The sequence below is a fragment of the Moschus berezovskii genome, chromosome 15 (assembly GCF_049115385.1).
Source record: "Moschus berezovskii isolate FMDL1 chromosome 15, NW_MosBer_1.0, whole genome shotgun sequence".
Classification (NCBI taxonomy): Eukaryota; Metazoa; Chordata; class Mammalia; order Artiodactyla; family Moschidae; genus Moschus; species Moschus berezovskii.
Window position 1 is genome coordinate 31,892,012 of NC_142474.1, and position 23,721 is coordinate 31,915,732.

The following is a 23,721-nucleotide window of genomic DNA, read 5'->3' on the forward strand; positions in this document are numbered from 1 at the left end:
GAGCAAAGAGGTCCCTAAGCCCACATGCTTCTCTGGGACACAGGGGGGTGGGGGGAAAAGGATGGGTGAGAAGACTGAGAAAGGAGGAAAAACATGGACAGCTGAGAAAGACAGCAGGATTCTGCCAAGATTCCCTGTAACCTCTCCAGTAAATAACAGGTAGGCTGTCTGCTGGAAATTTAGAGCCAGAGGTAGGTTTGAAGGTTGGGGAGAGGGTTGGAGCAAGTATGGAACAGCCCTGGGGGTTTCTCTAGAGCACTGCTTCTCAAGTGTAATGTGCATGCCAGTCACCTGGGATCATGGTAAAAAGTAGGTTCTGAAAGATTCTGCATTTCTAACAAGCTCCCACTAATCCTAAAGCTGCTGGTCCAAGGACCACATCGAGAGGAGCAAGGATTTAGAGTCAGATAAGGAGATGGAGAAAAAGACTGGCATAAGAATTCATCCTCAGGGGAGACCACCTTTGATAATCTCACCTGGGGTAAAAACTGAGACCTTGAGAAGTCTGAGTGGGAGTGACAGCCCGGGCAGGTGAGGGAGCATGGAGAGAGAGACATGGTACAGGACAGAGGTCAGGAAAGGAGGTGCAGGGGGAGGGGTGTGCCTCTAGAGTGGCAGGAAGCTCAGCAGTGGCTCTGGGCTCATTTGGATCCTTATGGGGTGGACCACTAACTGCACATTTGGAAGCCCCCCAAAAGAGGATGGAAGTCAGCTGGGGAAGAAAAGAGATATTCCAGGGGTGTCTGAATGAAGCAGCAGGCTAGACAGGCCACTCCGATGCTCTTCTGCAGGAAAGTACTGGACTCTGTCTGAGCTTGTTCAAAGCTTGGCCAGGACACACCAGGCCAAAATGTGGGGAGAAGGGTAGAAATGGCTCAGCCCTGGGGTCAAGGGTGAGATGATTTCTGGGCCGGGAACTAAGAGGCATGAAATTTAAGAGGGAAAATTCTCTGGCTGGGGAGCAAGAGGAAGTGAATCCTAACTCAGTATCCAACTCTCATCAAAACCTAAGAGTTGTTTGAAAGGCAGAGGTTGGAAACGAGAATGCTTTAGTTTTAGTCAAGTCACGGACTGAACTAAGTGGTGGGTGCAGCGACTGCGTTCTGCCCGTCTGGGGCCCAGCCTAAGGAAGAGAGGTTTGAGACCCAGGCTGAGGTGAAACCGAGGTCAGGGGAAAGGCGGGAAGGACGGCCCGGGAGAGCAAAGAACATCAAGAGTAAAAGCTGGAAAGCATCGAATTGAGCGGCAAGTGCAGGAACTGGGCATCAGCGCCGAGAGTGCGGCGGACACTTGGGAGACGAAGATAGCGGAGACCAAGCCGGGGCTTAGTCCAGTGGCGACGTAGAGGCGGCGGCGGATTCTGAGCGCGGGGCCGCTCGCTCCTCCGGCTTCGGCCGGGCTCCCCCGCCGCGCAGGCCCGTGTGCTCCGTGCCTGGGCCTCCCGGGTCCACGCCGGTCCCTCCAGTCCCTGCCGCGGCCTCGGCCAGGCCGCAGACCCTAGCGCCAGCGACCCACTCGCCAGGGTCCGCCCCGCCGCGGCGGCCCGGGCCCGGCCGCTCCTCCCCCGATGATGTCACGTCCCTGGCCGCCCCTCGGCCGGCCGCGCCGCCCCGCCCCCGCCTCCCCCGGCCCCGAGTCCCCTGGGCCCGCCCGCTCCCGCCGTCCCTCCTCCCGCCCGCGCTCCCTCCCTTCGGCTCCCGCTCCCCAGGGAGCGGCGGCGGCGGCGGCGGCGGGATGGCCCGGGCCCGCGGCCAGGCCCCGGGGAGCGGCGGGCGGCGGCGGCCGCGGCGGGGCAGCGCGGGAACCGGGCCCCGGGGGGAGTCGGCGGGGCTGCTACTGCTGCTGCTCCAGGTGCTGCCGCCCGGGGCTGCGGCAGGGCCGGGGCGCCGGGGCACGCGGGGCGCCGGCGGTGTCTGCTGGCCCAGCGCTGCCCCTGCCTTTCCTCGGGACGCGCGGCTGCTGCTGTTCCTGCCGCCGCCACCGCCGCCGCCGCCGAGCTCCGCGCCCGCAGCCTCCTCCTCCCGGATGGTAATCAGCGCCCCGCGCCGGCGCCGCGGGCGGGCGGGCGGGCGGGCGAGGGGTGGGGGCGGCGAGGGGAAAGGGCGGGCAGCCCCGCGCCCCCGCCTCGCCTGAGGCAGTTCCCGGGGCTTCGGGGCCCCCACCCCCTCCGACGACCTCGGCCCTGGGCAGCCGCCAGAGCGCGCCTCTGCGCGGACCGGCTGCCGGCTCCGCTCCCCGCCCTCCCCGCCCCGCGCGCAGTCCGCCCGCTGGCGCTCAGGCCGCGGGGAAATCCCTCCATCTCCCCGCCCCGCGCCCGGGGAGGGGAGGGGACAGCGCTCGCGGACCCGCTTTCTCCGAGGGAGCGCCCAGGAGGCGGGCGCGCACTGAGTGGCCGGGACGGGCGCTGCTTGCGCTCCTGCAGTCGCCGGGTGCCGTCAGGCTCGCGGAGCTAGGACGCCCCGCAGCCTCGGCGGGATCGGATCCCCGGCGGTGAGGGCGCCCACTGACTGCGCGCCCTTATGTTCCCTGCTCAGGACGCTCTGCCCCGCGGCGGGCTGAACCTGAAGGAGGAGCCGCTGCTGCCCGCGGGCCTGGGCTCGGTGCGCTCCTGGATGCAGGGCGCGGGCATCCTGGACGCCAGCACCGCGGCGCAGAGGTAAGCGTTCGGACGCGACTCGGCGCGCTCCGGTTGGACGGCTCCGCGCCGCCTTCGCTCAGCTTGCTGAACTGCTGGGGCGAGGGGTTGCACGGAGCCCTAACTCTGCACTGTCCCGGCAAGCTCTTGCGCCCACCCTGCCCTGAGCACCTGTGCTTCTTCCAGAGGATGGGGGGAGGGGGCAGCCGGGGCGGGGCTTCTGCCTCCACTCCTGGATGTCCCGACTCTGATTTCTGACTGTCGCTCGCGTGCCCAGCGGTCCATGGCTCAAGAGGATGAATTCTCCCGACTCCCCGCAGTCCCCCAGCCACCAGTCGTCAAGGAATTGCTGGCCCTTCTCAGGCAGCTTAAGTGCCCCTCCTTGTCCAGTTCCACGGATCTCTGCCAGGAAAGGCACCAAACCCAGCCACCTTACGGCTTTCTCTAATCCCTCAGAGTTGGAGGATGGGGGTGTGCGGGAGCCGGCGAAGCGGCTGCAGGCTGAAGAGTGGGGAAGAGATGAGGTGGGCAATCGGCTTGGTGGAATGATCGGGACAGGTTCTCCAGGTGTTTTTCTGGTGGGTCCTACCCAAAGCAAGAGGTCCCTAGGAACCCAGCACCCACGCCCATCTCCTCTGACTCCTCTGCAGGAGTCTGCACAGGAGCCTGGGTGGGGGATGGACTCCTAGATTTAGAAAGGAAGTATAAAGGTTTATGGACCTGCCCCCCCCCCAACACCTGGGCTCCGGGCTTTTTGTATCCCCAGTTGTGAACAAGGGGAGGGGAGGTTGGACATCCTACTTGGAGATCTCAGTGGCGGGACTAAGGAGGTGGTGTCTCTGCAGACACCTGCGGCACATGGGAGCTGAACTTTCCAGAGGTCTGAGCAACTGCTTGTCCAGCCGCTGAAAAGGATTCTGCTGGGAGGTTTCAGGGCAGACCAGACCTGAACGCCAGCCACACATTCACATCCCCAGTCCTGTTCAGGGGATACCACCTCACCACCAACCCCAACCTAACATCTTAACAGAAACACACTTCGTTTCATGTTCAAACTGAATGGTGTTCCTGCACTCCTGTCCTTTCATGACTGTCCAGAGGGAGCACTGGGGCTTCCCTCCTGAGCTCACCTCTTCAGGAAGAGAAAGGATCTTGTCTTTGAATCAATTTCCATACTTTCGCTCATGATATAACAATATTCCAGGGGAAAAAATGAAAATAGAAAACAAAAACGCCACCTCTCTAATTCAACAAACTGTCAATATTTTAATGTATTTCCTTCCCATTGACATTTTTTTTTCTTGTGTTATACATACAGTTCTGTATCCTGCTTGTTTTTCTGTTGGTTCTGGTTTTTCTTTTAACTTGTAGTGGTTTAGTCACTAAGTCATGTTCGACTCTTGTGATTCCATGGACTGTAGCCTGCCAGGCTCTTCTGTCCGTGGGATTCTCCTGGCAAGAATACTGGAGTGGGTTGCCGTTTCCTTTTCCAGGGGATCTTCCTGACCCAGGAATTGAACCCAGGTCTCCTGCATTGCAGGCAGTTTCTTTACCAACTAAGCTATGAGGAAAGCCCTCATTTAATTTGAGGTGGTCAATTTGTCTTTTTCTCCATCACTGGCTGTGTGGTGAGAGCTCCTTGTAGGAGTGGATGGAGGGTTCTATTAGGGCCTCAGGGTTTATGGTTCCTATTTGTCTCTGACCTTCCCCTCTGACCCTGCCAGCAGGTTTAATGAGGAGGAAGCCCTTGTATCCTGTGTAGGTTCAGGAAGTGTGGAGATGAGGCTCCTCCCACAAGATGGAGCATTAGCACATAGGGAAGAGGTCTTGAGAAAGGGGGATGTGTCCAGCCTGAGTCCTCAGGGCCACATCACCAGGACTACGAATGCCCACCCTCCCACCCCCAATTTGAAGAGAGGCATTTCTTCAGGCCTGACTGCTTATCTTTAAGTCCAGAGACTTCTCTGTCTCAGAACACAGATTGGGAGTCCCCATACCTTTGGTTGCCTCTGGGCACCAATGGGAGCAGGTGGGGGCGAAACTCCTTTCTTACTTTTCCTGAGGTGCCATCATCTCACCGGTTGGCTCTCAATCCTTCATCAGTCTTCTGTTCGGGTCTTTTCATCCTAAAACCACAATGACAGGAATTCTTTTCCCTGCCCTGACCTTCTTCCACCTCCACAGGCTCCGCTCCCTCTGTCTCAGAAGAAATTGCCCTGGAACATTCCCTGCAAGGCTGCCTGGGGTCTGACAGCTGTCTTTTATGTGTTCTATGCCTTCAACCCACAGCTGCCTGTTTGTCAGGGCTTCTGGATGGTCCCTCCATATCCTATTCCTAATCACAGTGCCCATGGCCAGCTCTTAACCATGACACACACTCAACGGAAAGACGTGCCCTCCAAGACTTTCCTCCCTGGCTTGAAGTTAACCTACCCCAGTGTATCACTTCAGCCTGGTAGTCCACTGCCCCAGCCGCTCACCACACCCCCCCGCCAAAGCATCTACCACACAGGGGGCCAAAGAAAATTTCCAAAGAACTTTTCTCTGATTGTGTCCCTCCCCAATTAAAAACTTCAGTGACCACCCCCTCCCCAATTCCTCCCAGACACTCAGCATTCAAGGCCCATCACAGTCCGAATCCAAGCTTCCTCTCAGCTTCTGTGTGACACTTGGCATTCAACAATGTCTCCTGAAACAGTTCCTTTGTTCCCAGGACCCATTCACTCACTGGATAAAATTTTACAACCTCTGGGATCCTCCCCCCAGCACTTTCTCTCTCTGTGCCCTCTCACCCAGCCCAGGGGAGTAGTTCTAAGTGCTATCTAAGGAGCCTTGTCACAGGCCAGAGTCAGCTGTGCCATGCTGTCCTGGACTTCCTTGCCCAGCCAGCCTGACACCTTCCTTTAGGGCCTGGATGGTGATCCTTGGCACCAGGATTGAGCAGTCAGGGGGGTAATGAGTATCTGCTGAAGGAAGCAGGAGTGTGTGTTAGAAGGTTACCAAGTCTGTTTTGGTTAGACTCCCCTGTTCACATTGGTGGTCCACCTGATCGCAGGAACCAGGTACTGGAACAGCTACTGCTGCCCAGCTTTGCAGCACCAAGGCTTTTCAGAAGGTGGAGAAGGAGGAGAAGGCACAGAGCCTGCTAAGATCAGTGGGGGAAGATCTGCCAACAGGAAGGAAAGTTCTGGGTGAAAGAGAGATAGGAGAAAAGAGAGGCTGCATACCATACCCTGGAAGTGATACGGAAGGCTGGAGCATTGGGTTGACAGGGTCTTCCCAGTGGGGAGCTCGGCCCAAGAATCCCTGGCCATGGCCATGACTGTCCCCCCCCGGTCCAACAGGACTTTATCTCAGAGACTCATACCCCAGCCCTAGCCCACCTTCTCTGGACTCCCCTGCAGACCCACAAGCTCTTGCTGGGGTGCTCAGCATAGAAGCAATTCAGTCTCCTCTCCTAATGTGACTCCCAGCCTGGGTAGACTCCTGAAGGACCAAGGCTAGCCCTCCCCCGTGAGCTGGTCCCAGAACACTAGCAGCGCCCTGAAAGGGAAGCCAACTGGGGCTGCCTTTCCTGTAAGTAGCTGCAGGCTAGCCTCCCTGCTAGGAAATGCTTTTGTTTGCTTTAATAATTAATAGCCATTCCTCAGCCTGGGACCTGGCAGGCAGGCCTGTGGGTGGGTGGTGAGGGGGTGGGCAGAGAGAAGCAGGGTGGACTGTCTTTAGGAGAAGCAAAAGCAAGAGGAAGCATGGGAGAGCTAGCTAGTAAGATTTGTTCCCACCCCCTCCCCCAATCCAGGGGCCTTGGGGCTGAGAGAATTTCCTGGGGCAGGTAAGCAGAAGCCCTCTGGGATAGTGGGAGTAGGGGATATGAAGCAGCCCCAAAGCATCATCTCCACCTGGCCCTTCTAGACACAGGTCTTGGGCAGCTGCCTCTAGGCACCAGGTCCTCCTTCTGCCTGTACTGTCCTAGGCTCTGGGCAGGGCTAGGCCAATAGATCTTGGCTGAGGTCAGGAATGCCAGGCCCAGCCTGATGATTATCAGCAGTCCCAGGGACCCAAGGGATGCCTGCAGGGAGAACTGGGGCCTGTGGAATGCTTGGAGGAAGAGAGGCTGCAGAGGAAAGGAAAGGGAGACTTATGTAGTCACGCTAGGATGGGGGAAAGAAGAGCTGGATTTAGCAGAGACCTTAGGGAAGCTGAGACAAATGATGAGATGCAGAAGATATACAGTTTTACTCCTTCCTCCTCTTGGGTGGAGGGGGATTAAAAAGGAGCCTCCCCTCACTGCTAATGACCTCAGGACTTCTCTCCATCACCCAGCATCCCAGATTCCAAGATGGATGAGGCCCAAGCCAAGGCACTGCTCAGAACTTTGGGCTGCCAAGGCAGGCAAGAGTTAGGATTTGGTAGAGGATGGGTAGGTGGGGAGATGGAAGGCCTGAGGGTGCCTCTGGGGGAGGGCCAGAGCTCCATTCTCAGCCACTGTCTGTGGGGTTTGGGATGTTTTTTTTAAAATGCTCCTGCTAATAAAAAGCTGGCTTAAAACTCAACATTCAAAAAACGAAGATCATGGCATCTGGTCCCATCACTTCATGGTAAATAGATGGGGAAACAGTGGAAACAGTGACAGACTTTATTTTCTTAGGCTCCAAAATTACTGCAGATGGTGACTACAACCATGAAATTAAAAGACCCTTGCTCCTTGGAAGAAAAGCTATGACCAACCTAGACAGCATATTAAAAAGCAGAGACATTACTTTGCCAACAAAGGTCCATCTAGTCAAAGCTATGGTTTTTCCAGTAGTCATGTACAGATGTAAGAGTTGGACCACAAAGAAGGCTGAGTGTGGAAGAATTGATTCTTTTGAACTGTGGTGTTGGAGAAGACTCTTGAGAGTCCCTTGGACCACAAGGAGATCAAACCAGTCAATCCTAAACAAAATCAACCCAGCATATTCATTGGAAGGACTGGTGCTGAAGCTGAAACTCTAATAATTTGGCCACCTGATGTGAAGAACTGACTCATTGGAAAAAACCCTGATGCTGGGAAAGATTGAAGGCAGGAGGAGACGACAGGATGAAATGGTTGGATGGCATCACTGACTCAATGGACATGAGTTTGAGCAAGTTCCAGGAGTTGGTGATGGACAGGGAGGCCTGGCATGTTGCAGTTCATGGGATCACAAAGAGTTGGACACGACTGAGCGACTGAACGGAGCTGAATAATTAGCATGTAATCAAGGCTGTAAAGGCATATTAAATGCCTTCTGAGTTGAGAGCAGAGACTGTGAAGGAAGTATCATCTGTCCTAGACAGCTTTGGCAAGGTCCAGCTGCTATGAGAAGGGCCCTGGGGCATCCTGTTCTGCCTCAAAAAGGAGCATCTCCAGGGACCCCTGGGTGTCCAAGCAATAGCAGCCAAACAACTCTGCAGCCCCCAGGTTTACATCCCCCTGTACTCTGAAGCACGGGTTACCTGAGTGACTCAGGCTGTAAAGATCAGGTTGCTCTCAATGTCACCTTTAACCTGGATTCCCAGAGAAGTACTAAGGAAGCCCACACATGCCCATTCTTGGATGTCCTCCAGCCAAAAAATAGCTGTGTTCCCCGAACTTTTCTGTCACAGTGTCCTTTAATTTGGGGGCTATTTCAGAAGAGAAGATAGGAAGGGGATGAGTTGGCCCTGGTGGATATATGAAAATGAGCACTTTCTCCTTCCATATCCCAGCTCTTTAGTACAGGAGTAAAGACCTCACCACCTCAGCACACTCCGGGGTTGACAGGAAAGTGTTCTGAACATTTTGTTGAAAACAATCGTTTTAAGAAAGCAAGTGAAAGTCACTCAGTAGTGTTCGACTCTTTGCGACCCCATGGACTATACAGTCCATGGAATTCTCAAGGCCAGAATATAGGAGTGGGTAGCCTTTCCCTTCTCCAGGGGATCTTTCCAACCCAGGGATTGAACCCAGGTCTCCTGCACTGCAGCCGGCTTCTTTGCCAGCTGAGCCACAAGGGAAGCCCTTAAGCAAGGAGATGTGTAAATCATTTTGGAATCCTACAAAAGTGGTTAATGTGGCTGTTTTCGTCACTCGGCCGCATTTATCCAGAAAAGGCACACAGATAGCATGCTTTGTACGCTAATCATGCTAAGTGAATGAGACGTTTCTGAATTATAGGCTCCAACAGCACACAGACCAGGTGAGGCATCTGCCAGGCTGCACTCAGGTGGAGCTCTGCTAGCTTCCGTCACACTGCAGGCCCCTGGGTGGCTGGGAGTTGCTACCCCACCCACGTCCCCTGGGGACCCTTAGGAAAGGGTGCGCTTCCTCTGCCAGCATTTGCCTCCTAAGACTTTCTTAGACCACCAGAATCTGCTCTGCCCACCTGCACACCAGGCCAGTCCCACTGAGAAATGACACCCCAGAGGCCCTCAGCCAGTGACTGATGCCGTTGGTGGATAAAGACCTCAACTTCCTTACCCAGCCCTCTGATGGGGTAGCTGAAGCACAAGTTCTAGGATTGTTTCCAGAGCTCCCTGGAGGCTGAGCTGCAGCTGCCCACACTGGTACCTCCTGGATAATGCACCCAACAGGACTGCCTTTCCTCCTCTGGTCACTTCCTACCCCAGCCAGGGTTTCCTGGAATCATCTCCCACATAAAGTATTTGCATTGGAATCCTTGTCTCAGGTTCTGCTTCTGGGGAAACCCAGATAAAAACACTTGCCTCTCCAGACTTCCCAGGCTCTCCAGCCTCCCTTCTTTCTTCTAGATAACGGATTCCTATCAATAGACACCCTTTCAGTTTCTCCCCACACCCCAGTGAGGGTCTTGGGCAATCCCACTTTGGAGACCACAGAATTCAGGGACCTTGGCCTTCATTCACATCCCTGCCTCTAAGCTAGTGTAGGAGCACACGTCTGCTCCCAGGGTGCCCCAGCAGGCCTCTCAGGCCTCTCCATTGCCTGAGTTATTTGAGCATCTTTCTATCTTTTTTTCTTTCCGTTCTTTAATCTTGGTTTGTTTCCTCGTTACAAGAGCATCAGCTCTCCCCAAGGGGAGAAGAACAACAGTCTTCCCCTCCCTCCATCTCCCTTTGGGGCTTGCAGCTCTGCTCAGGGATGCTGATTGGTCACCTGCTGCACAGGCAGGGAGGCATGGAGCTGCCTGGGAGAACCAGGAGAAGGAAGGCACAGTCCACGCTGACCTGCATCGTGCACTTAGCCGCTGTGCTAATCCTCATGTCATTCTCTGTGTTCATAGGAAACGTGAGGATTTTTTTTTTAAGGGATGACACATAGGCTTCCTTCTTTTTTTAAAAAAGTTTTATTTATTTGTTTGTTTTTTGCCTGCTCTATATCTTTGCTGCTGCTCATGGGCTTTCTCTATTTGTGACAAGCAGGGACTATTCTAGTTGCAGTGCCCAGGCTTCTCACTGTGATGGCTTCTCTGGTTGCCGACCAGACTCTAGAGTCATGGACTTCCATAGTTGCAGCACATGGGCTCAGTAGCTGTGACGCACAGGCTGAGTTGCTCTATGGCATGTGGGATCTTCCTGGACCAACGATTGAACCCATGTTCCCTGCATTGACGGGCAGATGCTTTACCACTGAAACACCGGGAAAGTTCCCCAAGGATTTCTTTAAACCAATGCCCTTTCTGTTTCACCTTGGTCTTCTCACTTGTCCTGCAGGGGTATGAACAGAGTAAACTGGAGACATTTGCAGACCAGGAGCAGTCCTGGACGTGCGAGCAGGGGTCTTGCCCCTTCTGCCATCCTCTCTTGGTCTGCTGGGGTCAGTCTGTTACTCATATTTTTCTGCTGTCATTCATGATAGTGATCCCTGTTCCAGAACTGTAAGCTATCCACCTTGTCCCATTGCTTTGCCTGGATGTGTGTGTGTGCCTTAGTCCCTCCACTAATTGAGGTGGAGCATGATGCTGGGCTACCTCAAGGGAAGTGGGATTGAGCCTGATCCCACAGTGGGGTAGGTCAGTGCAGCCCCTCGATGGATACTGGTTCACAGACCCCAGGCAGGGGTACCTAGCTCCCTTCCCTCTTGGGTCCCCCCAACCTCTCTCCCTGGGAATTCCCTCCTGCTGAGAGGGCAGGCCCTGTGAAGGAAGCTTGGCTTGGGGCCTAGGGCAGACTTCCCAGCTCTGGTCCTCAGGAGCCTGGCAGGAGCCAGCAGACAGCCAGGACCCGGGACTGACTGGTATTTGCCAAGAGGGATGGATGGGAAAGGAGGCTCAGCATCAATGATTGACTCTTGGCCTGGGAAGTGCAGGAGTAGCTGTGTAGATAGGGTATGTTGTGTAGACATGGGATTGTGTTCTTGCTCAGCCTCTACCCCCGCTCTTGTAAGGCCCCTTTCTTTCTCTACCTGCTCTCCCTACTGTCTGAGAGCCTTCCAGCACCTTTTCTGGGCCAGATGATGGAATAAAGGGTAGAGTGATCTGGGATGGCTTCACAGTCCACCCCCTTCTGGCCTTATGTCCCCCTAGGTGGTCCTGGAACCTCTCTTTAAGCTGGCCCTAGGTGGGAGAGGGGGCAGAGGAAGGAGTCAGGGTTACTGCCACCTTTAGTATATTCATTAACAGTAATCAGGGACCTGCTGGGATCGAAGTTCTTCAGGCTTCTCTGCCTCCTGGCAAGTGGAAAACAGGACAGTCAAGGCCTGGACGTGAAAGGACAGTAAGCCTGAGGCAGAGGAGAAGGGAGGGACACTGGAGGAGGGAGGAGGAGGATCCTGGAGGAAGGAAGATGTAGAAATAACTTTTGGTGGGGAAGAGAAGGTATCGGTGGCTGCCTCCTCATCTTGATCAGCCTCTCACTTCAGTACACTGGGCCTTCCCTGCCTGCAGCACCTTCTAAGCCCTGCCTGACTTCAGAGCCTCCTGGTGGCCGTTAGTCCTGTTTCCCAAACCACATCCCCCAGGCAAGACCTGTCACTTTTGCCTCCAAAATCAGCATTTCATATGGACCACTGAGGTTCCCAAGCAGGCTTTCAGGAAGAGGAACAATTTTCATTCTATTGGTTATGTATTTACTGCATGGGGTCGCAAAGAGTCGGTCATGACTGAGCAACTGAACTGAACTAATATAAGTAAAAATACAACAAGCTTCTCAAGCCCATGACATTTCAGATATTATAGCTTTGCATAAAGCCAAGTAAGAATAAGTTGATTTACAATTATATGAAGAAAAATATTAAGCATCATTGAGTATGGCATAAGTCATCACAGTGGCATGTCCACGATGGACTCTGGTCTAAATGGCTCTCAAAGCAGTTCCACCATCCTCACCTCTGCGTCCCTGCAGTGGCCTCTCACTTTCAACACCCTGGGCACTCCCTGCCTGCATCATCTTCTAAGCCCTGCCTGACTTCAGAACCTCTGAGAACCTCAGAACCACATGCCTCCACCAAAATGCTCCGTAGTCAAGGAAGCATGGTATGTTGGTAATCTATTGCCATGTTAAAAAAAAATTATTCCCAAACTCAGTGACATAAAACAACATTCATTATCTCACACAGTTTCTTAAAGTTAGAAACCAGGGAGCAGTGTAGCTTGGTAGTTCTGGCTCAGAGTTTCACCCAGCTGATCAGGTAGTGCTGGCTGTTGGCAGGAGGGTTCAGTTCTTCTCCATGTAGACCTTCCATAGGACTGTTGAGTATCCTCACAACACAACAGCCAGCTTTGCCCAAGTCACTGACTGTTTAGGGCAGGAGCCATGTATCTTGTATGATCTAACCTTGGAAATCATATGCTCACCTTGTGCCAGATTCTACTGGCCATAGAGACCAATCCTGACAGTGTGTAGGAGGGACTGTGCAAGGACCTGAGCTCCAGGAGCCAGGGGTCATGGGAACCACCTTGGAGGCTGGTTGCCACACATGGGGAGCACTGGCCTGAGCCAGTCAAAGAGCCCCTTCCTGGAGGGTGTCCCAAGGACGCCCTCTCCCCCACACACAGTCATGAGTATCCCATGAAGCCGCATTTCCCAGCAGTTGTGGCTATAGCACTCCTTTGGAGAACGAAGATCTGGAGCCGTGAGAGAGCTAAAGAAAACATTTTGGAAGACCTTGACCCAGAGAAGAAAGTCTAAACTCCATGGCCTGGTTTTTGTGTGCCTACGTATTCTGGCACTTCCAATACAAACCTTTTCTCTCCTCACTTAACACTTTGAAACCTATGGTCCAGTGACACTCACACCTACAGCCATTTCTTATGCTATTAGTTCTGCCCTTTTGCCTCCTGCCCTTGTTGAGCTCCTATTCATTCCTCAAAGACCAGAGGGAAGGCAACCATCTCTGTGAAGTCTTCCCTTCATCTCACACAGAATTAATTTTTTCTTCCTTTAATTTTGTTTTTTGTGTAGGAACATGTCTTAGGGGGTACTCACCACTCTCTCATGTTAAGTAAGCTCCCTGTATCTGTCTTCTCTCAGCTTCCAGGTGTTTCAGTCTGGCCCTACATGGTACCATGTGGCCAGTGCTTAATACATCATTGGGGCTCAGGAAATATTTGGTAAATAGGGCCTTGGTTCTCCTACTTGTGCTCTCACCCTGGCTTTGTTTCTGGGACTGGTTTCTGATGAGCCAGGAGAAAGCAAGACCAGACCACAAGATGCTTCTGCCCAAGGGAGCCAGTGGTATCCTTCTTAAAGTGTGGAGGCATGTTCCCCTACACCTGAGGAGGACTTTTCCACCTGCAGCCATAGGGCAGAGTCCAGGCTGGGCAGTCTAGTGCCCTGAGCCAGTTCAATGTCTCTGACAGACTTCATCATCTCCCAGGCAATGCCATAGGCTCATGCACACAGCTGTGAACTGGGGTACAGTGAGATATTCATTCCCAAACCACCCAGCTGCCCCTTGAGGCCCTAAAGGGCAGTCACAGGAGCCTCAGGTCAGTAACATGTGTTCATTTGGTTTTAGGGACCAGCTTCCAAAATGTAGGGCCCAGAGAAAAGTCTAGGAAGGAGTCTGCCAGGGATACCCCCCGATGTGCCACTTATCCCCACGGGAGCAGGTTCGGTGATCTCAGCACTGGGAGGCCTCTGTCTGGAACTGAGATGGCCCTGTCAAGGGTGGCATGGACCCATCCAGTGTAACTCTTGACATGTCAGAACCGAGTCCCGGTCAGAGGTGACAGGTGTCTTTCTGAAGGGCACTCACTTCCGGTGGTTTCCAGCAGCTTTCCTCCCCGCAGTGGTGTGGGCCTGGCACGAGCACACTTTGAGAAGCAGCCCCCTTCCAACCTCAGGAAATCCAACTTCTTCCACTTCGTGCTGGCCATGTATGACCGGCAGGGGCAGCCGGTGGAGGTGGAGCGCACAGCCTTCATCGACTTTGTGGAGAAGGACCGAGTGAGAGGCTTGTGGGCTCACTGGGAAGGAAGAGGGCGGGGAGCTGGGGGCGGGGGGTTTTCAGGGAACCCCTTCCTGCTGGACCAGATGACGGAGAGGCCACGGAGGAGAGGAGAAGGGGGTGGTGAATGGATGGGAGAGGAGAGGGAGGAAGGTTGGGTGGGGAGTGGAAGGGAGTGACCGGAGGATCCCTGGGAGCACCGAGCATCCTTCCTATCTTGTCCCTGCAGGAGCCTGGGGCTGAAAAGACAAACAACGGAATCCATTACCGCCTCCGGCTGGTATATAACAACGGTGAGTAAAGCCCACCACCCATGGGGTACCACAGCACCATGTGACACATGGTACCCCACCGTCAGAATGGAGGGGGCCTGGCTCCAGCTGGGAAGGGTGTGGAGTATGTTTAGTCATCAGAAGCCACAGGAGCTCCCTAAATAATAAACCTCTCTGCCTTCCCACCCTCAGGGCTTCGGACAGAACAGGATCTCTACGTGCGTCTCATTGACTCCATGTCCAAGCAGGTGAGCCAGCCACCATCTCCCCTGAGATCGGAACAAGCATCCTGTCCCTGCTTCCGCATCCCCCGTGCACTTCATCCTCACCAATCTAGCTCCCCACAGTCCACAGGAGGAAGATGTGTGGCTTTTGTCATTTAGACAAGAAAAAGACATTTTCACAAAGACTTTGCTGTTGGGTCCTTTTATCCAGAAGTTCAGCCTAGATGGAGATTCAGGTGGGTTTATTGAGGAAGAGGAGAGAAGATCTCAGGAGGGAACCAGGGAGAAGCAAGACAGAGCAGGGGATGCTCAGCAAGGATGCGGTGTCAGCTGGAGTCTAGCTTCAACCTGATCCTTAGGCTCGAGGAGGAATGGCACTGAGTTATTGACCCTTGAGCAAGGAGGCCAAGATTCTGTCCCCTGTATTGGTCAGTTACTGGCTGGGGACCACTCCCAAGGGAAGTGTGTAACCTTCCAGACATTTTCAGGGGAAGCAGCTCCTACTATCTGCTGAGAGCAGTTCTCAAGAGAAAGCCCTTAGGAGCTAACACAGGGATGGGTACCTTGGTCCAGCACTGGATGGGGCCCCAGAGCTCCCAACACTGGCCCTCAGCACCTTGCTGATTTGAAAAGACGAAAGGAGGAGGCTTGGGGCCAGCCAGCGGAGCGCTGGGCAACTGAAACCTGAGTCAGCCCTCATGGATTGTGCAGCCTTTGGCTTTTCAGGACTCTGTGTGGTGGTAAGGAACAGATGTGAAAATCAGTGGCCTGAACTGGAGGTGGAGGCTTGGGCTTTCCCACACAGACAGGCTTCCAGCAGCCTCCACCCAGTCCCAGGGTGGAGGAAGAAGTGCGTTTCTAGGATGCCTGTGGTCACTATGGTCTGGGAGGCAGACTGGGAAGTGGCAAATGGGATTATATGGCCAACAGGCGTGGAAGAGGTTGGAGACTGTCCACAGAGAAAGAGACCCACAAATGAGGGATGGCTGGGAGGCCCAGACGTTTTAAGTTGGAAGCCAAATGTGCGTATGGGAAGCTTACTCCTTGATTCAAGGCCAAGGAAAGGCTGGGGACTGGTTGAGGGGTCGGGGGCTGATCCAGCGGTCCCAGAGGAAGCTGCTGACCTGGCCTGCGGAGATGACAGGGATGGGGAGCGCAGCCGAGGAGCTAGCGGAGAGCCTGGAGGGACGATGCTTCTGAGAACCGTGGAGGCTGGAGCATGCGCCTGGTCTTGATCAGGGTGGTCGGTGGACCTCCCTGCCCCAGGGCAGAACTGGCTCCAGAAAGTGCTGCCTGTGGACAGACAGAATCTGTAGACCTCACCCCATTCTTGCCCATTCTGATGGCGGTCCCGGTTTGGAAAGCTAGATTCCCAGCTCCTGCTTTGTACTCCTGGGCCCCCAGAGAGAGTTGGAGGGCATACTCTCTTCTGGGAGGAGGGCCCGCCTGCCCCTCACCTGGCCTCGAGAGGAGCCTCCTTCCCCCCAAGCTCATGCACTTCTCCTTCTCCAGGCAATCATCTACGAGGGGCAGGACAAGAACCCCGAAATGTGCCGTGTGCTGCTCACTCATGAGATCATGTGCAGGTGAGAAGGGCTGGGGCGCTGGCACTGGCCTCTTGGCCCAACCCCCTCCCCACTGGTCCCCAGGGAAGCCTGGTTGGGGGAGGCGTTAAGGGAAGAATGAGGTCCCTGGGCACAGTGCTGGCTGAGGAGAGGGTCCTTGAGGCCCCATTAGCCTGGCCTGTTTATGTGGCTTCTCCAACTGTTTGTGCAAGAAAGGCCTCCTGCTGCTACTGGGAAGCTTAACTAATAAAGCTCTGGAGAGGGCTCGCTGAGAGGTGGGGGCAGGGCCTGGGCCTCCTGGATTAGCTCCAGAGCTGAAGGAGGAAACTTTTCTGCCTCTTCTGTGACCTTCAGGGCACCCCCTGGGCAGGTAGGATGGGGAAGGAGGAGCACAGCTCTTGGTTCCCCTTCCCCGTTACCCCAGAAATGCCAGAGTTTGGCATTTCTAGGCAAGGGCTCCCCAGGAGGTGTCAGTCGGACAAGGTCGTCCTGGGCAACTCCTCACACATGGAAAAGAAAATAGTGTTCAAAAATCTGGTTGGAACAGTGGCTACCCTTGGGAAGGGCAGTGACCAGGATGGGGCTTCTGGGATGCTGGTCACATGGTATTTCTTGGTCTGGTTACGTGGGTGAGCTCACTGTGTGAAAATTCATGTGATGCATGCTTACAGTTGGACCTCTTTTCTATATGCATAAAAAGGGTACAGAGAGAGTAGATGGTCAGCATTCCACCCTTTCCTGGATCTTCCAGGAGCAGCACGCCTTTGGGACAAGGGTTTCCTGGCCAACCTTATCCCCAGGGCTGGGTTCTGGGAGTGAGCCCTTCTGGCCCAGGGATTCCACACTCCGAGACAGGACATCAGCATCCTCACCCCAGAGCCACACACATACACATACACACAAACACACCCCACACGGTAATCTCCCTCTCCTTCTTTCCTCCTTCCTTCCCTCCTCACCTTTCCTTCAGCCGATGCTGTGACCGGAAGAGCTGTGGCAACCGGAATGAGACGCCCTCAGACCCCGTCATCATTGACAGGTACAGGCCAGGGGAGGAGGGCCCGGCAGCTTGCAAGGCCAGGGCAGGCTGGAACCAGCCACAGTGGCTCTCACCACCCTTTGGTGGCTCTGAGCAAGAGGAGCGGTCCCCTGAGTGAAGCCCCTGGTGGCAGACTTTCTGAGGCTGGACTTAGGAGCTGTGCTTCCTGAGGGAAGAAGCCAGAGAGGACAGGGGTGGGAGGTGGTAGAGGATGCCACGGCTGGAGGAGCTAACAGGGAGTGGCAGGGAAAGTGGGCTCTGGTCCCGGTGCCTCCTCTCACTTCTCTGTTCATTTCTTTTGGTAGAAAAATAGGGAAGTACTTGGTGAGTTTCAGTCATAGGATTGTAGAGGCGATGCATGTGAAAATGCATTCTTTCTTTCTGAATAGGAAATATATATATATAAGGTACAAAATTCAAAAGATAACATAAAAGAGTAAATAATGAAAAGTAAGTCTGCCCTACCCCTACGTATAGCATATTGTATACAATCTTTTGTATTTAATACTTACCTTTTTTATTTGTAACAATATATTAATACCTTAGAACTCATCCCATATTGGAACTAAACCCTGCCTTGTTCTCCTTTTAATAGATAAATCATTCACAGTGTACTAAAATTCAAGTTTAAAACGGTTGACAGCAGAGTCTTCCACCTCTGCCTCTGACTCATCCATTGCCCTCCAAATAAGCAAGCATTGTCACCAGTTTCATGAGTATCCTTTCTGAGCTAGCCTGTGCAAGAAAATGCAGACACAAACAGTCTCCTCATTCTTTTTTTGCTGCTGCAAAATATTCCATTGTATGGATGGACTGTAATTTCTTTAGTGTCTATTGCTGGGCATTTTGGCTGTTTTCATTCTTCTTCGGGGATAAAATGTGCTATAGTGAATTACTTTGTCCATGTGTCACTTAGCACATGTGTGCATTTATATGAAGGATATTACTAGAAGCAGAATTTCTGGGTCAAAGGAGATGTACATTTGTACTTTTGATAGTTATTGCCAATTTGTCCTCGGTAGCAATTATACTAATTGATAGTCATACCAGCTATTTTGAGAATGCCTGTTGCTATAGTCTAGAGATGCAGAACCAGCAAAGGAGACTGAAAAGCAGCTGCCGTAAAGTGGAAGGAAAATCAGGGGAGCAGAGTCCCAAAAGCCCCGCTAGAGACGTTTTCCCCAAAGAAGGTTATAGTCAACTGCATCAAATGCTGCTCATGGAGATGATAAAAAAATAAGAATTAACCATTAGATTTAACAATGTGGGGGACATTGGTGACCTCAACAGGAGCTATTTCAGTGGCAAAAGGGGCAGAATTCTGATAAGAGTATGTCTAAGAGAGAATGAGAGGAGACGCTAGAAACAGTGACCAGAGGAACTCTGGACTTTCACCCTGAAGGGATCAAAGAAACAGGGTCCTGGCAGGAGCACAGTGTAAGGCTGAGAACGAATATAGCTTGTTCAGATGCTAATGGCAAAAATCCAGTAGGAAATGGAAAATTATGATACAAGAGTTAGAAGGGAGAATCGCTGAAGCAATGCCCTCTAGTCAGCAAAGGGCACGGTGTCTCCTGCATAGGTGGAAGACTGGTTTTACCTGGGAGCACAGACAGTTACCCATGGAGACACAGGGAAGACAGAGAATCTGGGCATGGACGTGTTTAAATGGATATATCCAACATAGGAGCTTGCTGATGTCCTTTTCTCATTGCTTTGTTTTCTCAGTGAAATAGGAAACAAGGTCAACAGTTGAGGGTGAGGATGGAGCGGGAGACACTAGGGCATGAAATAGCTGTCCAGGAGAGTGAGGGGACAGTGGAAATGTTCTGTGATTGCCAAGTGCCACTAAGGGCCCACCTGAGATATGTTCGTAAATTTATTTATCTATTTATTTATTTAAAAAATGTATTTACTTTGGGCCTCACTGCTCAGCTTGTGGGATCTTAGACTAGCAACTGAACCTGGGGCCATGACAGTGAAAGCAATGAGTCCTAACCACTGGATCACCAGGGAGTTCCCTATGGTCATGAATTTTTTCATTTGTTCATTTATATTTATTTTTGGTTGCACTGGGTCTTTGTTGCTGCATGCAGGCTTTCTCTAGTTGTGGAGAGCAGGGTCTACTCTCTCGTGGCGCACAGGCTTCTCATTGCAGTGGCTTCTCTTGTTGTAGAACACGGGCTTTGGTAGTTGCTGCATGCGGGCTCAGTAGCTGCGACTTGCTGGCTCTAGAGCATGCAGGCTTCAGTAGTTGTGGCAACAGGCTCAGTAGTTGCGGCGCCCAGGTTTAGTTGCTCTCTTGCATGTGGAATCGTCCCAGACCAGGGATTGAACCCATGTCCCCTGCACTGGCAGGTGGATTCCTATCCAGTGCACCACTAGGGAAGTCCTGTGGTCATAAATTAAGTGAGCAATTTCCCCAGCTCTGCTGAGCCACAGGAGTGCAGGTGCAGAACAGGTGAGTGGTTGCATATAGCCAGAGTCAGAGTTTGCTATGTGACTACAATGAAAGGAGAGGGAAAGAGAGTAAAAAGTGTAAGCAAAGGGTATTTACAGAAATAGAACAAGGAATTTAAGCTCACAAAGGAGAAGAGTGTGGGAGAGCGAAGAGAAAGGATGATGAATCGAGCATAGGTTCTGATGGGACCAAAGAATTACTGGAGTTGAGGTACTAGAAGCGGGTGGAGCTGGTGGTTAAGGAGTGGGTTGCCTGTGGGTAGGATTATTTGGAGATTGTGTTTATTGGTAATGTGTGGCCAGGGGAGTGTAGAGGCAAGGTCAGTGGCAGAGAGATACAAAAGGAAGAGAGAAGAATGTGTTGGAAGAATTATGTATTTACCTTGACACTGAAATCACCAGGAATTATGATTGATTTTAATGATTCTTCATAGATCCTATAGATCCTAGATACTGATCATTTGTCATAAGTAGTTGCCTAACTATGTTTTCCAAAGTAGTGGTACCATTTTATGTTTCCCACCAGCAGTGTATGAGAGTTGTAATTCCTCTACTGTCTCAGCATAAGAATGATCTTTTTAATGTTACCCATTCTAATAGATGTGTAGTCATATCTCATTATGGTTTTAATTTTCATATCCCTAATGACTAATGATGTTGAACATTTTTTCATGTGCTTCTTTGCCATTCATATTTTTTTGGTGAAGTTTTTGGGTTATTTTTTAATTCCTGAGTGGGAGTTCTTTATATACTGTGGAAAAAATTAGATAAATATTTTACAAAAAAATTTTTCCCAGACTTCCCCAGTGGTACAGTGGTTAAGAATCCTCCTGCCGATGCAGGGAACATGAGTTCGATCCCTGCTCTGGGAAGATTCCACATGCTGCAGGGCATCTAAGCCCATGCACCACAGCTACTGCGCCTGTGTGCCGCAATTAATGAAGCCGGTGCATCCTAGAGCCCGTATTCTGCAACAAGAAGCCACCACAATAAGAAGCCCACAGACTGCAACTAGAGAGTAGCCTCTGCTGGCCACAACTAGAGAAAGCCCATATGCAGCAATGAAAACTCAGTGCAGCCAAAGATAAATTAATTTTTAAAAATTTCCCAATCCATAACTAGTCTTTTCATTCTCTTATCAGTTTTTTTAAATTAATTAATGAATTAATTTTTGGCTGTGCTGGGCCTTCATTACTGCCCAGGTTTTTCTCTAGTTGCAGCAAGCAGGGGTTCCTCTCTAGCTGGGGTGTGCAGGCTTCTCATTGCAATGGCTTCTCTTGCTGTGGAGCACGGGCTCTAGCAGGTGTGGTCTTCAGTAGTTGTGGCATGTGGGCTCAGTAGTTGAGGTTCTGGGGCTCTAGAGCATAGGCTCAGTAGTTGTGGCACACTAGCTTAGTTGCTCCACGGCATGTGGGTTCTTCCTGGATCAGGGATTGAACCCATGTCTCCTGCATTGGCAGATGGATTCTTTATCAGTGAGCCACCAGGGAAGCCCTCTTAACAGTGTTTTTGAAAAACACAAGTTTTTAATTTTTATAAGGTCCAATTTATACATTTTTCCCTCTGTGTATTGTGTTTTTGTTGTCATAGCTAAAATTCTTCAGCTAGGTCACAGAAAAGTTCCCCCTTCTATAAGTTTTGTAGCTTTGGGTTTTTTGTTTAGGTGTAGGATCCACTTTGAGTTAATTTTTGTAGATATGAGAGGTATAGAATCAAGACATTTTGTTGCTTTGCAATTATATATATATATATATTCACTTGTTCCAGTACTATTTCTTTTAAACTTTGTAAAAAAAAAAATCAATTGTTTATTTATATGTGGAGTTATTTCTGGACTCTATTCTGTTCCATCAATTCCTTACTCTAGCTTTTATGCTAATACTACACTGTTTTGATTACTGTTACTTTATAATAATTCTTGAAATAAGGTAACATAAGTCCTCCAACTTTGTTTCTTCATTGCAACTTTGTCCTTTGTGTTTCCATATGAATTTGGGCATCAACTTGTTAATTTCTACAAAAAATCCCATTGAGCTATTGATTGGTACTACTTTGAATCTAAAAAACCAATTTGGAGAAAATGACATCTTAACAATATTGAGACTTCCAACCCATGAACATTTTCCTCAGTCTCTCTCATCAATATTTTATAGTCTTTAGAGTACAGATCTTTCACATCGCATGTTCAGATTTATCCCTTATTATTTGTTTATTTTGATTCTATTGTAAATGCTGTTTTAAATTTCAATTTCCAATGGTTTATTTATGGTACACATAAATATGAATTTTTATGTAACTGATTCTGTAGTCTGCAGCCTTGCTGCTGCTACTGCTGCTAAGTCACTTCAGTCGTGTCCGACTCTGTGTGACCCCACTGACGGCAGCCCACCAGGTTCCCCCGTCCCTGGGATTCTCCAGGCAAGAACACTGGAGTGGGTTGCCATTTCCTTCTCCAAACTTATTAGTTCTAGTAGCTTTTTAAAGAGTCTAGCAAATTATCTTTATAGACAGCATGTCATCTGCAAATAAAGACACTTTTATTTATTTATTTCCAATCTTTTGGATGTCTTTTATTTATCTTTCTTGCCTGATTGTGCTGGTTAGAACTTCCAGTACAGTGTTGACAATAGCAGTGGAAAGGATGGATATTTATCTTGCTCCTGATCTTAGGTGAAAAGTACTCAGTCTTTCGCCCTTATGTATGTTTTGTCATATGTGTGTGTGTATAGCTGTAGGTTTTTCATAGATGCCTTTGTCAGATTGAGGAAGTTCTCTACTATCTTTCATTATTGAGAGGTTTTTTTTTTTTTTTATCAGAAATCAATATTAGACTTTTGTCAGGGGCTTTCTCCACATCTATTAAGATGCTCTTGTTTGTTTTTTTAGTTTAATATGATGAATTACATCAATTTGTTTTCTGTTAAACCAACCCTGCATTTCCAAGATGAGCCTCACTTAGTCATGGTATATTATCTTTTTAATATATTGTTGGATTTGATTTAATAAAATTTTGTTTAGAGTCTCTGCATGTTCATGATGAATAGTTGTCTTTGATTTCCTTTTTTGTTTGGTTTTTTTTTTCTCTTTTTAAAAACTTTTAAAATTTTACATTGGGGTATAGCCAATTAGCAAACAATGTTGTGATAGTTTCAGGTGAACAGCAAAGGGACTCAGCCATTCATATACAAGTATCCATCCTTCCCCAAACTCCCCTCCCATCCAGGCTGCCATGTAACATTATTCCATGTGCTATATAGTAGTTCCTTGTTGGTTATCCACTTTGAATATACCAGTATGCACATGTCCATCCCAAACTCCCTTAGTAGCCTTTCCCCTGATCCTTCCCCCCCTCCTCCCAGCAACCATAAGTTTGTTCTTAAAGTCTGTGAGTCTGCTTCTGTTTTGTAAATAAGCTCATTTGTATCATTTCTTTTTTAGAGTCCACATATAAATGATAGCATATGATATTTCTCCTCTCTGTCTTACTTCACTCATACGACACTGTCTATGTTGCTGAAAATGGCATTATTTCATTTCTTTTTGATGGCTGAGTAATATTCCATTGTATATACATACCACATCTTCTTTATCCATTTCTCTGTTGATAGACATTCAGGCTGCATCCATGTCTTGGCTATTGTAAACAGTGCTTCAGTGAACACTGGGGTGCATGTATCCTTTTAGGTCATGTTTTTCTCTGGATATATACCCAGGAGTGGGATTGCAATGTCATGTGGTAGCTCTATTTTTAGTTTTTTAATGAACCCCCATACTGTTCTCCATAGTGGCTGTACCAATTTACATTCCCACCAACAGTATAGGAGGTTCCCTTCTCTCCACACCCTCCCCAACATTTATGTTTGTGGATTTTTTTGATGATAACCATTCTGGCTAGTATGAGGTGACATCTCATTGTATTAATAGTTTTGACTTTCATTTCCCTAATAATTAGTGATTTTGAACATCTTTTCATGTGCCTTTTGATCATCTGTATGTCTTCTTTGGACAAATGTATATTTATGTCTTATGCCCATTTTTTGAGTGGGTTGTTTGTTTTGATCTTGTTAAGTATCTTGAGCTATTTTTAAATTTTAGAGACTAATCCCTTATCCGTCACATCATTTACAAATATTTTTTCCCAAATTGTGGATTGTCTTT

General features: G+C 50.5%; 1 protein-coding gene across 3 annotated transcripts in view; it reads left to right on the forward strand.

Annotated features, from left to right (window-relative positions):
- The first annotated feature begins 1,711 nt into the window (after nt 1-1,711).
- EBF4 (EBF transcription factor 4) overlaps nt 1,712-23,721 on the forward strand; it is a 58,554-nt gene continuing 36,544 nt past the window's right edge. For all 3 annotated transcript variants that reach the window (XR_008686817.2, XR_008686818.2, XM_055432738.2), the window contains exons 1-7: nt 1,712-2,028; nt 2,535-2,656; nt 13,846-14,002; nt 14,233-14,296; nt 14,468-14,523; nt 16,012-16,085; nt 17,035-17,103. Coding sequence is in view for 1 of the 3 variants with exons in the window: in XM_055432738.2 (XP_055288713.1) it covers nt 1,735-2,028; nt 2,535-2,656; nt 13,846-14,002; nt 14,233-14,296; nt 14,468-14,523; nt 16,012-16,085; nt 17,035-17,103 (836 nt within the window). In the remaining 2 variants the exon portion in view is untranslated. The remainder of the gene's footprint in view (nt 2,029-2,534; nt 2,657-13,845; nt 14,003-14,232; nt 14,297-14,467; nt 14,524-16,011; nt 16,086-17,034; nt 17,104-23,721) is intronic.